This window comes from Stomoxys calcitrans, chromosome 3 (genome assembly GCF_963082655.1).
Source record: "Stomoxys calcitrans chromosome 3, idStoCalc2.1, whole genome shotgun sequence".
Taxonomy (NCBI): domain Eukaryota; kingdom Metazoa; phylum Arthropoda; class Insecta; order Diptera; family Muscidae; genus Stomoxys; species Stomoxys calcitrans.
In genome coordinates this window covers 174,974,152-174,988,762 of record NC_081554.1, presented here as the reverse complement: position 1 = coordinate 174,988,762, position 14,611 = coordinate 174,974,152, and the positions used below count along the sequence as shown (strand labels likewise).

Here is a 14,611-nt window from a genome sequence, read left to right as displayed (position 1 = left end):
AGTTAAAAGTTACGCACAGTGGGATTGGAAAAAATTAGTGCATATTAGTCTGACAATTGTGGAAGGATACAGATATCTTCAGAAAACACAGTGTCCGTAGCCGCCACATAACCAAATAGAAAGCTCCCTTACCCTCACATCAGTGGTCGCAGCAATTTGTCTAGCCACAATATCCAGAAGCATTAGGTGGTTAGTCCAAGGTTCCTATGTCATGCGCCTTTTATGGGGCCAAAACCTTAAATCGGGAGATTTCTCTATATGGCAGCTACATCCAAATCTGTACCTATCTGATCCAAATTGAAGAAGAATGTCGAAGGGCCTAACACAACTCACTATAGCAAATTTCAGCAAAATCGGATAATAAATGTATCTTTTATGGCCCTAAGACCCTAAATCCGCGGGTCGATCTATATAGCAGCTATATCCAAATCTGGACCGATCTGAGACGAATTGAAGAAGAATGTCGAAATGCCTAACACAACTCACTGCCCAAAATTTCAGCAAAATCGGATAATAAATGTGGATTTTAAGGGCCTAAGACCCTAAATCGGCGGATCTGTCAATATAGAGGCTATATCAAGATATATTTAGTCCGATAAAGCCCATCTTCGAACTTAACCTGCATATGGACAAAAAAGAATCTGTGCCAAGTTTCAGCTCAATATTTCTATTTTGAAAGACTGATTTCAACAGACAAACGGACTGACATGACTAGATCGTCTTAGATTTTTACGCTGATCAAGAATATATAAACTTTATAGGGTCGGAAATGGATATTTCGATTTGTTGCAAACGGAATGACAAAATGAATATGGCCCATCCTTCGGTGGTGGGTATAAAAACAGGAAGGTATTTATGCGCGGGCTAAGTAACCCCTGCACGGGATATATGAGCATCACACAGGTCGGAACTTTGAGCTCCAATCTGTGTGGTGTTTTTCGTTATCAAGGGAAGCTTAGCTGGGAGCTACCAGGCGTCCACAGGTTCCGAATATTGGAATGCTCCATAGTAAAAAGCTCCGGGTAAAAGGCACATGATTATGGGTGATTCTTTTCGGCACCTAAATTCACTCAGTTAATTCTAAAGTGGCACAAGGCACGCCACAGGGGGGCATTTTATCGCCACTCCTATGGGTGACCACCATAAATGACCTATTACGGAAGCTGACTGAAGAGCGATTTAAACCCGTCTGCTACGCAGACCTAGGTGTAATCTTGGATAGGAAACTGAATTGGAAATGTCACCTTCAGGGGCGTACTGAGAAGGCTCACAGATGTTGGGCACTATGTAGACGGGCCATAGGCTTGAAATGGGATCTGAATCCGAGGGTAGTCCACTGGCTGGCTGGAGCGTGATTAGACCAATACTTACTTACGCCTCATTAGTTTGGTGGACTGTTATGGAGAAAAAGTGCAACATAAGGACCATACAACGGTTCAGAGAACATGTTGTCTTGGCATAGGCGGAGCGATGAGGACAACGCCCACTAGGGCACATGAGACTATTCTAGATACCCGACCCATTGACACCCAAATTAAGTGTGAGGCAGCCACTGCGGCTATGAGACTTAAGGCGATGGGAGAATGGATTGAGGATGGGAGCAGCTCATACCATCGCAGTATAATCGAGGCGACAATAGGAAACCTGGAAGGAAGGAAAGAGGTTTCCGATTGGATACCTGAGTTGAACCTTGAAGTCGAGTGCGAGGCACTGCTGCCATCGGCACAGTCTTGGATTGACGGAACTCTAGTATTGTCATCTTGAAGATCATGTTACAGGGATGGATCAAAGCTAGAGGAAAAAGTGGGCCTGGGGTTCTTCATTGAGAACCCAGGGCCTGAGATCTATTTTAGACTGCCTGACCATTATACGGTCCTGCAGGCGGAGATTCGGGCGATCACGGAATGCGTAAGGTTGTTGTTGTAGCAGTGTATTGTACACCGAGACGACAGCCCTTACCGATGGAGGATTCCATCGGGTCAATCCGGTACGTACAACCGGCTGCCATGGGATTGGAAGTTGTGTGGTCCTAACGCGAGGAGGTCGAGTGTGTGTCACCGACAGTAAAATTGCTATAAGGGCAATGACAACCAGGACGTTAAGGTCACGAACAGCCTTGCAGTGTAAGGAGATTAACGCATTCTTTGAGGAAGGCAAAATCCGCATAGTTTTGGTGCCGGCCATAATGGAGTAAGAGGAAATGAAAGGGCAGACGATTTGGCGGTAAGGGCCAGAAAACTGCCGTCAATAAACATGGTTAACCCGAAGCTTTCGGGTCGACGCAGTCCTAGTTAATGGAGTGGGCGACGAATGCGCATGCAACATAGTGGAACAGCGAAACGGTCGGTAGGACGGCGAAAATCCTATGGAGCGATCCAGATCGTGAAAAGACGAGGCTATTACTGAAAGGAAGTAAGAAGGTCAGTATAGCTATTGGAATCATAACGGGACACATAGGACTACTAGCTCGCTTATGTAAAATCGGTGCCGCAACAGATAGCATGTGAGGGCATGCGGGGAATATGATGAGACGTTGGAGCATTTCCTTTGTCATTTCCCGGCTTTTCCGTCTAACAGATACCGGCAATAGGTGGGGACACAAAACCAGACATGAACCAACTTAGGGGAGTGGTATTGAAAACAATTAAGAATTTTGTAAGTAGCACGGAATTCCTAACTTAAAATTTTCTTTTTAGAGGTTACTTTATATTTTTTAGAGCGCACAACAAGCCGATTACTGGCTTAGGTGTATGTCCATAGTGGCATGGGACGGATTAATATCTGCGCCTTCTTTTTAACCTAACCTGACCCTAAATTCCTTCAGGCACACATAACTGTACTGTCGTTTATCGACGGTTTTTCTCTAATCCGCATAACTAGCTTTCATTTGAGTCATACTTCGTATTGTGAAAACAACTCCTTCTCTTCCGACTCTTCACATTTCATAAAAATCTTTATTGGAACAACTTTTTTTTTTAAATAGACTTCGTCACGTTTTTATTTACAAAATTAAAAAATTCAATTATGATTTATATAAAAGAAACTAAAATAAAAATTAATCATTGAACAACAAAACATATATCTAATAAAGTTTAAAATTATAATTTTTCATAAAAAAAACGAAATATTTAGTATGTCCAGATCATACTAAATCGCGGTACTAAAAGATTCTTCTGGACACAAGTTGATAAATTTAAAAATTCATAAAAACACATAATTTTGTTTACAGAGAAGTGAAGTTGCCATTCCAACAATCGAAGTTATGATGGATTGTTGACATCAATTTTATTTTCTTTTCTTTTGCGTCCTCTTTTCTTGGGAATTTTTATGGGGACTTGAGCAGCAGCATTATCATCCGGAGTTATTACGGCGGCCAGAAGTGCTTCAAATATACGTAAATTACGTTCAGCCATTTTCAAAGCTTTAAGGGCTTCATCTCGTTCCTTGGTTAAACGAAAGTTTTCAAACTGTAATTGCTCCAACTTTTTCAAAGTGATGTTACACATTGTTAAGGAGTTATCTTTGTAAGGCTTTAAGATTTCTGCTTTCTGGTCAGTTAACGAAGGATTGTTGGTACAGTTTTCGAAAGCAACCAAAGTGTTTAAACCACTCATTACATTTTGTATAGGTGGTATAGAATCGAATAATAAACCTGCAGTAGTGGCCACTGGTGCTGGGGCAGGTGGAGGAGGAAGAGGAGGTGGAGGGGAAGGAGTTATATTGGTGTGAATGTTAGTAGTTGCTAGAGGAAAGCGTACTGGTACTGGTGGCCGAACAATTACAGTTCTCGTTTCTGGTGGTTTAGGAATCTTTTCCAGAAGCTTTCGCACAACCTGGTTTTATGATGGGTGTATAATGAAATTTTTTTACTTATATATTTGTCAAAAAAAAAAAATTAATATTTATACGTACCAATGTCTCATGCCAGGGATCAAATTGCTTTATTTTAGGCGCTTTTAAGCAGTGTATCAAAGGAAACAATTTCCATTCGGGTTTAATGCCCGTAAGTTTTTGACTTTGCAATTCAGTTCTATGCAAGATTTAACGGAGTTAAAATCAGTTATTTGCTGAAGTCATTGTGAATTACAACTACTTACTTGTATCTGTTATTAAGGGTATTAATTTTCCTCCTGCATTCCTGCCCTGTGACCATCATTTCCTTTTGGCGCATTGCAACCATTATTTTACGATGCACCGGCAATGGCTTAATATATTCGGTCACCTCGTCACGATAACGACGCCATAGCTCCACTAGAAACATTTCTTCGTATGAATTCCAATACCTTTGTTTCTTATGATTGGTAATATGTTCATCTTCCTCGTCCCTATCCGGCGGAGGTCGCCGTCTTGATGGTGGAATATATACACGATTCTTTTGGCCCTGAATTTCGACAGAAAACGCCTTTGAGGTACTTGCCTCCACTGTCATGTTTCCATCCACGGATTTCGACAGAAAAATTCGCTTTGGTTCACCATTGGCTTGCACCCCATCCATTGCTAGGCACTATGAATATGGCAATTGGAAAGAAACCCCATAAACTAAGGAACGGTTAAGCAAACGAAACTTGGAATCACGTATGCTTGTTGTTTATACAACCGGTATAGACGAATAATAATACACGACATATCAGGGATGGAAAATACAACATATCAGATAGTACTAAAACTGTACTTTATTGACCGAAAGGGTACTTTCTCTTTTGAATAAAAAAATAAAAAATACTCAAGTGCAGAAATCGAAATTTTCTTTCTGGAAAAATACTGCCTTACGATTACTGATTACACTTTTCAACAGCCCCTTATATATAACCCTAACCGAAGACGAAAGAGCCCCATCTTTTACGATATTTGCGAAGTATACATCAACCGATTTATTTGATTATACATTGATAGTAACCCAAAAACGGATATCAGATATTCAAATTTTGTGTCAAGTACCTAGGAGGAACTTCTTAACCTAAAACGCTACAAACCGACATATAGACCAATAGGTACAAAATGAGGCGTTAAGTAAGGAATTCTTGAAAGGATTGACTGATGTCATATATCAGGGGCTCTCCCCACTCCCAAAGCCTTCTATAAGCACAACAAGCGTGATTCACTGCTGGCACATATAGATAGTGTTTTAAGTCGTCAAAGTTCAAAATTGTGTACAATTTGCGTGTTGATTTCTTGGCATTTGTTTGCAGAATAGAATTTTTTAACACGACGCTCCTTAGCACATCAAAGGGTACTAAATCGGTCGCGGGGGTACACCGATACTTTTCGGGTTGAAAAAGTACTGACTTTTCCATTCCTACGGCATATATGCCAAACAGACGTTGCCACTTTGTTGGAAAAATAAAAATGGCTATGTGTCAATATTCGTTATGGGTGTTTTACACGTGAATGCAAAAACTGCAGGTTAGACTTATACACAAGCTTTGGGTTGGTATTATATTCAATCCCATGGAAGCCAGTTTTACGTACCGGATTGATCCGATGGATTCCTTCATCGGCAAGGGTTGCCTCCTCAGTGTACAGCACACTGCTACAACTACAACAACATTATATTCAGCTTTCGGAACAGTCGCTGAAATTTTTAAATGTTTCACAAGCAAGTAATCATTTTTTTATTTTCATGCCAAAAGACTTTTTTGGGCCCACTTTTGGTTAAAATTTTTTTTTTCAGATTGTTTTATATATCATTCTAGCGGATTCATTTTATTTATCCATAAGTTATATGGAAAAATAAAACGCTCTTCCCGCTAAATGCTTTATACTTTAACGTTGGCAGCACTCAAAGAAAGATTCCCTGATATGATCCAATGTTCGTCTCAAGGAGGTATGCTTCTACCATTGCACAGCTTACTAATTAGTGAGTAGTGGAAGCATATTACTTTTTCGGAGCAAAGCAGACTGAAGATGGAGCTTGGTAAGCTTCGAAATCACGACCTCTGTAGTGTGCCCAATGCATCGACCTCTGTAGTGTGCCCAATGGCGCCTATCAATTGTGTAATCATAACTTGACGGAAATGGAAAGAAGAAATAAAGTTATAAAAAGAGAAGAAATACATGAACAAGGAAAAAATCGATGTACCGTTTGTGGCAAAACCTCTTATCAACATGTACACGGGATTAGTACGATCATGATGTGCATTATAAACTGTCTATAAGTAATGAGGCAATGGCCTACTGCATGAAACCAACGCGTTTTGTATGCTTTAAAATTATCTAAAGAAAAGGAATCGGCGAAATATATTGCAAGAAGCGAACACAACACTAATCTTTATTTAATAGAAACATCCTTTTCCAGATTTGAACTACCGATAACTATGTGTAAAGAGCCTATTTATTTATTGCTAAATCCGGATGTTGTGACTCTGGCAACTCTTAGTTGTATCTACGTGATTTTTGCATACAATTTTGTCGGCGGTTCGGATGCATTGCATTAATAGTATAGAAAAAACAATTAAATAAGTACAAAAGTTATAAAATCTTCACGAAATGATTGAAGTAAAACATGAAGAACCCGAACCATTACCGGAGGTTAAGAGTGAAGTAGAACCTGAGCCGGAACCAACACCAGAGATGGCGGAACCCTCTGAAGTTGTTGAGGACCAACAATCCAAGCCAAATAATGAGGAGGAAGCGACGCTTAATCCCTTAAACGATTCTGAAAGTCATGCAGATACCGAGTCCAAGGGTAAAAATCGCCGTTATTGGACACCCAAAGAGGAGGACAAATTTTTTTTAATATGGGGTAGAGAGAATTGGCGTCTTACCAAACATGGGAAAAATACCATATTTTTTGCTAAATGGGCAGACGAGATGAAGGAAAGGTTCAGCATAGACGTAAAACCAGAGGAAGTGCAGTGCAAAGTAAATCAAACCAGGGCAAAATATAGGTAGGTAATGGAGTGGGGTTAATAGATTGGTTAGTATTGGTAGTGTCGAATACATAAAACTCATTGATTTTTCCTTTTTTTTTCTTTCTCCCAATTATGAATGGGACAGGCAAGTGAAAAGATTGCTGGAAACAGATAGAAATGCCATAAAATGGAAAAAATTCGATTTGGTGGAGAAAATTTTAAGAAATCAATACAGATCCAAAGATGATGAGCCGGTGCCACAAGAGGCAATGGAAAATAATCGAGACATGTCACCTACAGAGCTATTAAATCACAGCGGTGCACCAACATCTCCCGCTAATGTATCAAACACAGATGAAGGTATCAATCTGAATCAATCGACTGGCGAACAACAAGTTACCGAAGATGTAAGTAATGGAATAATCATTTTGGAATTGAAGAGTAGTGACAAAAAAGTAGTCTAAACAAAAAAAAAACTATTTTTTTTTTTTTGTAATTTGCCCAAGAACTTTCCTTAAAGGAACAGGAGCAAACTTCTCACATATCAAAGAGTGCATTCCTAATAAATTTTTAGTTCAATGATATGGGCCTCCTTTTTTATGTCGAGTCCGAAACAAGCGCGCCGCTTAGAAACACCACTTGAGAGAAGTTTTATCAATAGTCGTCTGAAATTTTTTAGCGCCAAGTCCAATTTGAACACCTAGCATTTGCAGCGATATCGTTTTAAATTGAGTTCAGTATACCTTCCATCTAGTGTACCTACCATCATGCAGTGTGTTGTGCACTGGGGCGGCAGCCCTTGCCGATGAATGATTCCATCGGGTTAATACGGTGCGCACAAACGGCTGCCATGTGATTGAGCAGTGTATATAAAAATATATATATGTGTGATGAGAAAGATTATAAAATTTTATCTGCCTGTCTGTACGGATAGCAGAGACTTGTTATAGGATAGCAAAGACTGAATAAACCACATATGGGAATAGGTGGATAAATTGTGGGGTCTCATAACAAGGGATTAAGTGGCACAGAACCATTAAGTGGTAGGAGTCCGAATCACCTATACAAAAGTGCCAAAAGAGTCTAGGAGATGGCATACGATTGGTCTAGGCCTAGGGCGAAAGTTAGAGAAGACTGATTTCTGCCTGTTTACTAGATAGACTAATGTGGGCCAATATGAGGTGCCACGTTTCCTCAGCAGACAAATTTCCGATAAGGTATGGGAAATTGAACTGGAAGTGCCACATCCAGGAGCGTGCTGAGAAGGTCCACAGACGTTCGCCACTGCGCAGAAGGGCAATTCGCCTTCTTTATAGAGTCTTCTGTTTTGATATATAACGTAAACTAGTTACACGCCATTCCTATGGATTTAGACCAAATCTCTACTTACAAACCGTACAATTTAATTTGCTCTAAACATCGCGTTTTCTTCACTCCTCACTAATGTAGCCATCCCAAATCCTCCAATATTTCTACTTGTCGAATAACTTCGGCGAAAACATCGAGATCAGAGCCTTCTGAAATCGGCGATCTAATCGTGCATAGCCTAGACTCAACGAACTGTACCTAAAGTTGAATTGCCTGCGAATTTAAGTAGAACAAAGACTCGATCATCAATAACGCATCAGCCGCTCATTTTATACCAGCTTTGGCACTACTAACCGCAGAATTAGGGAACTAAATCTGGAAATCAGGAGGGTGGTCAACTATCATAAGTGGTATTTATGGATAGCACTTGGATATTATGGATATTGGTAAGATCTTGGCTTGGATATTGGCAAGCTCGTCTGCAAGATGGCGGGACCTCTGCCACTTTTGGCAAAATAGCTTTCAGCTGGGTGTCTCGTTATGACGATAAATACCACACAAATCCGAAATGAGAGTTCCAACCCGTATGGTGTTCTCACGAGTATTAGATCCCAGCCGTTCAGCGTCATAGGCCCATAAAAATCATAGCAATTTGTCGTGAACGAAGTTGCAATTGCCATCTGTAGCGCCAAGTTGTCCCAGAAGGAATCAATGGGCCCAGAATGAATCTACGTTGATGCTGACAAACATGAGTGAACCGGGAGTATATGGCACAGGTCCTCAATCTTTGTCTGAGCACTGTCATAGTTCCCGATGGCTGGAAAATGGGCAGTGAGATCGTGCTATCGAAGCCTGAAAAGACCAGAAAAAGATTTCTCTTGCGTTGCGTTGCGCATATGGACCGGATAGAGCTTACTCACCCATAAGAGCTTGTCGATGATCGCCACCTCCACATACAAATGTGGCTACAAAAACAACAACAACAACGATGACAAAGACGCTTGTAACCCACTGCTGTCTATGTTTGCACAGCACCTTGCAACATAATCATTGCCAATATACCTCCGTAACGACGTAAGGCAAGAACAAGATCGGAAATGCACCCAGCCCATGCACCGATTACTCCTAACCGACTAAAGTTGGCAGGGGTTCTGGCAAACCGAACAGAACCATGATCTGGGGTACTTTTCAATCCTGGCATGGGGCAGAAGCGTGCGGATATACACTCCGGGATGTGCCTCTCCCATGACGAAAAAAGGACGAACATGTACACTGAGGCTGCAGCTCTTCACGATGAAGGACTTCATCGGGTCAAACCGATACGTACACAGAAAAATATAAAAATCGTTCTCAATCATGAAATTTAATGAACCAATTAATTTTGTAATAGAAACTGCTTCAATCACGAAAATGATAATATCAATTACCATTTTTGAAAAAGCAATTAAGAGGCCATCGTAGCGCAGACGTTAGCATGTCTGCCTATGACGCTGAACACCTGGGTTCGAATTTTGGCAAGACCATAAGAAAAAATTTTCAGCGTGGTTTTTCCTTCCTAATTCTGGCAACATTTGTGAGGTACTATGCCATGTAAAACTTCTCTCCATAGAGGTGTCGCACTGCGGCACGCCGTTCGGACTCAGCTATAAAAAGGAGGCCCCTTATTATTGAGCTTAAACTTGAATCGGACTGCACTCATTGATATGTGAGAAGTTTGCCCCTGCTCCTTAGTGTAATGTTCATGGGCAAAATGTTCAAATTTGCTTGAAAAAATTTTCAAATAATTTTTTAATTGATCCGATTAAATAAATGATTAACATTTTCGAATTAACATTTCAATTAAAAAAAATGATTGAATTTTTGAAAATGCATATTAATTTCTATGTTAGGTACAGTGCGTTGTTTGGGCAAATGTCCGTGGGCACCAAATGGTTCTCCAAATGATTTGGGGTATCGGGTAGTGGTGCCCTAATATTTGCGCTTGTTGCCGTAGTAGTGTGTTGTGCACTGAGGCGGCAGCCCTTGGCCAAAGAACGACTTCATTGGATTAATCAGACACGTAGAACCGACTGCCATGGATTTGTTGAAATGTGGGACGTATGGGCCTTTGAAATCACCTTTCCTTTAAATTTTATGGGACAAAATAGCCTTTAATTGGCCATATTTGAAAATATTTTAAAATTTGATAAGGTTTGAATTAATATTGATAAAGACAACGGCAACGACACGCTAGACAATGGTAACGACAACGGTTTTCGCTGTTGCTCGGTGTGCCCGGGTTGGAATCCCGGCCGGGCTCTGCCGATTTCTTTCATTTTCAAGATTTTTCGCCTGTTAGTGCGAAGATTATTAAATTTTACAAGAAAATCGGAGATTTTCTTTGCAAATGGAAAAGGAAAGCCAGAGATTACAACACACGCCAACCACTATGGGACGCGTTTCGTCTTTGGTTCGAAGACTTTTCAAGCATATTAGGTGTGATGGTTTCAGGCTTAATGTTGCTTATCCATTTCTATATATTTATTTTTTCAAATTTTTTTTCTTTTCAGGTTTCTTTAAGTGAACAGAATTTAACAACGAATGTTTACAGCAATAATTCACAGTCCAACACCAGCTTCAGCACAGAGTTATTTGGTCTGGATCAAATGGAAATTAAACAAGAAATAGAAGCCGATATAAAACGCGAGGGATTTTCGGAATTTTTGCCCAATGAGCATGCAATGGAGGTAGAGCCCACAGCAGCTGCAGTAGATGTTGAGGCCCAATTAACTCAAATATCATCAAAGCAAGCAAGTGAAGAAACGTCAACAACAACAGAAATTCAAAACCCAAATCCACCATCAACTCCAGTATCTCAAGTTCCTTCAGAAGTTACCAATAATGATGTTAATCAATTGGAAAACAATCAAAGTGTCCCAATAAATAATAGTCACACCGTTTTACCAAACAGTCAGAATCATACACCTTTGGTGGAAACTACAACTACTAATAATAATGGGCCAGACAACATGGCTGTTGCCATACCAAATCATGTGAACAACAATCATACTACAAAAACGCCGGCGCCACGAAGGCGACCCTCCTCATCAACAACGCCACGCAAAAGGAATCGTACGCAGTCTGCAACAGCGTCAGCAGCAGCGGCTGCCAAAGCTGCCAAAGCTCTACCTCCTCCCCCACCACCTGCACCACTAACGCAAGAAACCCTGGAAACAATGTTTATTCAAGAAATCAAGAAGAAGAATGTCATACTTGTGGAGCAGGGAGAAATAAGTCGTAAACGTTTAAAACTTGAGGAGAAAAAGGTAAAATTAATGGAAGAGTTTTTCCCTAAACTTCTAAAACTTCAGCAGGATATATTAAAAAAATTGGATAATGTAACTGTAAATGCCTCTACGCCAGAATCCATAAATATAAGAATAGAAGAGTAAAAAATCCTAAATGCTAATGCCGACTTGGGAGTACTCCATACAAAGCAAAGAATATAAGAAAAACTATTTTTTATGATTTTGTTAAGTTTTGAATGCTACATTGTAGGAAAGATTATAAACAAAACTAAAAGCGAATTAAATATCGTCAATTTTGAAAGTTATACATATTTTGTAGTGAAAAGAGTGAGGCTGCCAAAATCAAAAAATCTATAAATCTAGACATGCGTAGTAATTGTGTAGAGAAGGGTTTGAATCCTGAAGGAATATATAGTATGTACGCTATATTGATATGACCTCAAGACGTGTTATATGATATAAAAAGATGGTTTCGGTGGAGAAGAACAGCCGAATCGGGTCTCTACACTATGTCTGATAACCCCCAGAGCAGGACATTTCCACAAAAAGTAGGCTTGATCGAATTTATCTTCCTGTCATACTTACAAACCGTGTGAGAATTTATCTTCGCTTAAATGACCGATAATAACAGCTGTTATCCTTCCTTTGGCGTATTATAAAAGAGGCTTTTTTCTCAAACTGCTGGACCACACAGCCATGGATGCTATACCCTCTAGCATTATTCAATAACTTCTTGGCGCAGCCATCATAGATAGCATTAATACACAATGCCAAAATAATAGAATAAACAATGCCCTGTTCTGCGAAATACTCCTCCATAAGTCCACGATATTCACAGGGCCTTGGCCACCCGCGGCGTCAGCCCACGCTTCATGCGCGTCACTCAACCAAGAAGCTTGCAAAGGAAACGTTCACTAAATTAGTAGCACGATCGGCTTTTATTCGCGCTTCATTCCTGTCTAGCTCGTCGGCCGCGTTGTTCCGCGTCATGGTCAGGGACCCATCAGAGCATTTTAGATGTTGCTGTTGCTGTAACTACACATTTGCAAGGGGAGATGGCGCTCCTCGTCAAACTTCTAAATGTGAGCAAGCTCGTTTCGGCGCATGGGACCGATTGCCACGGGAACACGATCGGCGATTGCTTATTTAGAGGCGCCAATAAATCGCCTTTTCATATCGAGTGTCATAGCCACGCAGCAAGAGCCGTTGCCGCCCTAACACACATTGAGACTGACCACTCGATGCCGCTGATTGTCGGCAACTGCATTGCAGTTACTCTTACGAATCATCAAACTATCCGTAATTTGTGGACATGCCCGGCAGCTCTCAGTTGAGCTTCTCGTTATAACTTTAAACACTACACAAATCAGAGCTCAAATCGCCTTTTCATATCGAGTGTCATAGGCACGCAGAAACTCGATACGACTGATTGTCCGCAATTGCATTGCAGTTACTCCTACGAAGCATCCGGCAGCTCTTAGTTAAGCTTCTCGTTATAACGTTAAACATTACACGAATCAGAGCTCAAATTTCCGCCATTGTGGTGCTCATAAATATCCCGTGCAGGGCATTTTAGCCCTCTCTTGAAGAAACTCTTTGGATTGCCCGACGAATCTCGACCTCACATGGCCCGACGCCAAAAACTCTTCCGATTAGAAAGCTGCCATAGCAGTTCAATCAGATAGCTGCCATGGCAATGATTTTGTCTCCAGTGTCTTCAGGAACGTGAATACCTCCGTCTGAAAGATTACACCCTTCCATAAGCCTTTGCGACTCCTTAATTTCAAGAAAATAGAAATAAACTCCTTCCCCGTGGTCCCATCCAAATTAAAACTTTTCCGTGCATGCAGAAGATCCTGAAAAGGTGGGTTACCTCCAACTCGAAATCCCTTTCCGTGGAGATAACGTCATGTTCGCCATTACGGAATATGCTATCATCACTATCTCCCCATCAAAACAGTAGAATGCCCACAATTTGGGGAACTCCAGGTTCCTGACGCCTTCAGTTTAAGGGCACAATTCAATGAGTGCTGTCCGATTCAATTTTAAGCTCAATGATAAGGGACCTCCTTTTTATAGACGAGTCCGAACGGCGTGCCGCTGAGCGACACCTCTTTGGGGAGAAGTTTTTACATGGCAAAGTATCTCATAAATGTCGCCAGCATTAGGAGGGAATAACCATCGCTGAAAATGCCAGGATTCGAATCCAGGCGTTCAGCGTCATAGGTGGACATGCTGACCTCTGCGCTACGTTGGCCTCCATTATTTTCTACTAGTTTTTAAAAATTCTGGGGGCTAAAACTGTTATGGGGGTGCTTAGCCCACCCCCAGAGGCCTTTCTACGATTATGCGCTTATCCGAAAAGTCGCTTTGGCGTAGCCAACCAAATCATCAAGGACTCTGTCTAGGGCCTTTAAGAGGAAAAATGGGAGATTTATTGTCCTTGAGTGTTGCGCAGGAAGTGGCTCTGTTTCCATGATTTCGATATGAATACCACAGTTTCAACCAGAATTGAGAATTGTCCGAATTCAAAGAAGTTCTCGGTTCCCTATTCCCTCTGTCTATGTGAAATTGTCCTCAGACCGGGCATCTTGTTAAGACGCTAGTTAATGACAGTGCCTTGCAATGCAAATACGCCCAAGAACATTCCATTACATATCAATGAATGCTGTCCGATTCAAGTACAATGATAAGGGTCCTCCTATTTATAGCCGAGACCGAACGGCTTTCCGCAGTGTGACACTCTTGGGCACTCTTTGGGCAAAAGTTTTTACAAGGCATAGTACCTCACAAATGTCACCATCATTAGGAGTGAATAACCAAACAGAATGTTTAAAAATAGTGCAATCATTACAGCAAAAGCTTCTATAATTTCTAAAAAATTATATCAAATTGCAAATTTTGCCCATGAACATTCCACTAAGGAACAGGGACAAACTTCTCACACATCAATGAGTGCTGTCCGCTTCAAGTTTAAGCTCTATGATACAATTTATATCAGCTATTGGGTTGCCCAAAAAGTAATTGCGAATTTTTTAAAAGACAGTTAATGCATTTTTAATAAAGCTTAGAATGAACTTTAATCAAATATACTTTTTTTACACTTTTTTCTAAAGCAAGCTAAAAATAACAGCTGATAACTGACAGAAGAAAGAATGCAATTAC

The 14,611-nt window shown here is 40.7% G+C and overlaps 2 protein-coding genes across 2 annotated transcripts; one reads left to right on the top strand and one right to left on the bottom strand.

Moving 5' to 3' along the window:
- Positions 1-2,902: 2,902 nt before the first annotated feature.
- On the bottom strand, positions 2,903-4,631 carry LOC106092404 (uncharacterized). The gene is made up of 3 exons (XM_013259261.2): positions 4,098-4,631; positions 3,913-4,030; positions 2,903-3,833 (listed from the first exon to the last, which is right to left on the bottom strand). The coding sequence occupies exons 1-3, from the start codon at positions 4,493-4,495 to the stop codon at positions 3,261-3,263; spliced, it is 1,089 nt and encodes a 362-aa protein (XP_013114715.1). The 5' UTR covers positions 4,496-4,631; the 3' UTR covers positions 2,903-3,260.
- Positions 4,632-6,380: 1,749 nt separating this feature from the next.
- LOC106092623 (myb-like protein X) lies at positions 6,381-13,195 on the top strand. Its single transcript, XM_013259540.2, has 3 exons — positions 6,381-6,887; positions 6,997-7,258; positions 10,709-13,195. The coding sequence occupies exons 1-3, from the start codon at positions 6,487-6,489 to the stop codon at positions 11,588-11,590; spliced, it is 1,545 nt and encodes a 514-aa protein (XP_013114994.2). The 5' UTR covers positions 6,381-6,486; the 3' UTR covers positions 11,591-13,195.
- The last annotated feature ends 1,416 nt before the right edge of the window (positions 13,196-14,611 follow it).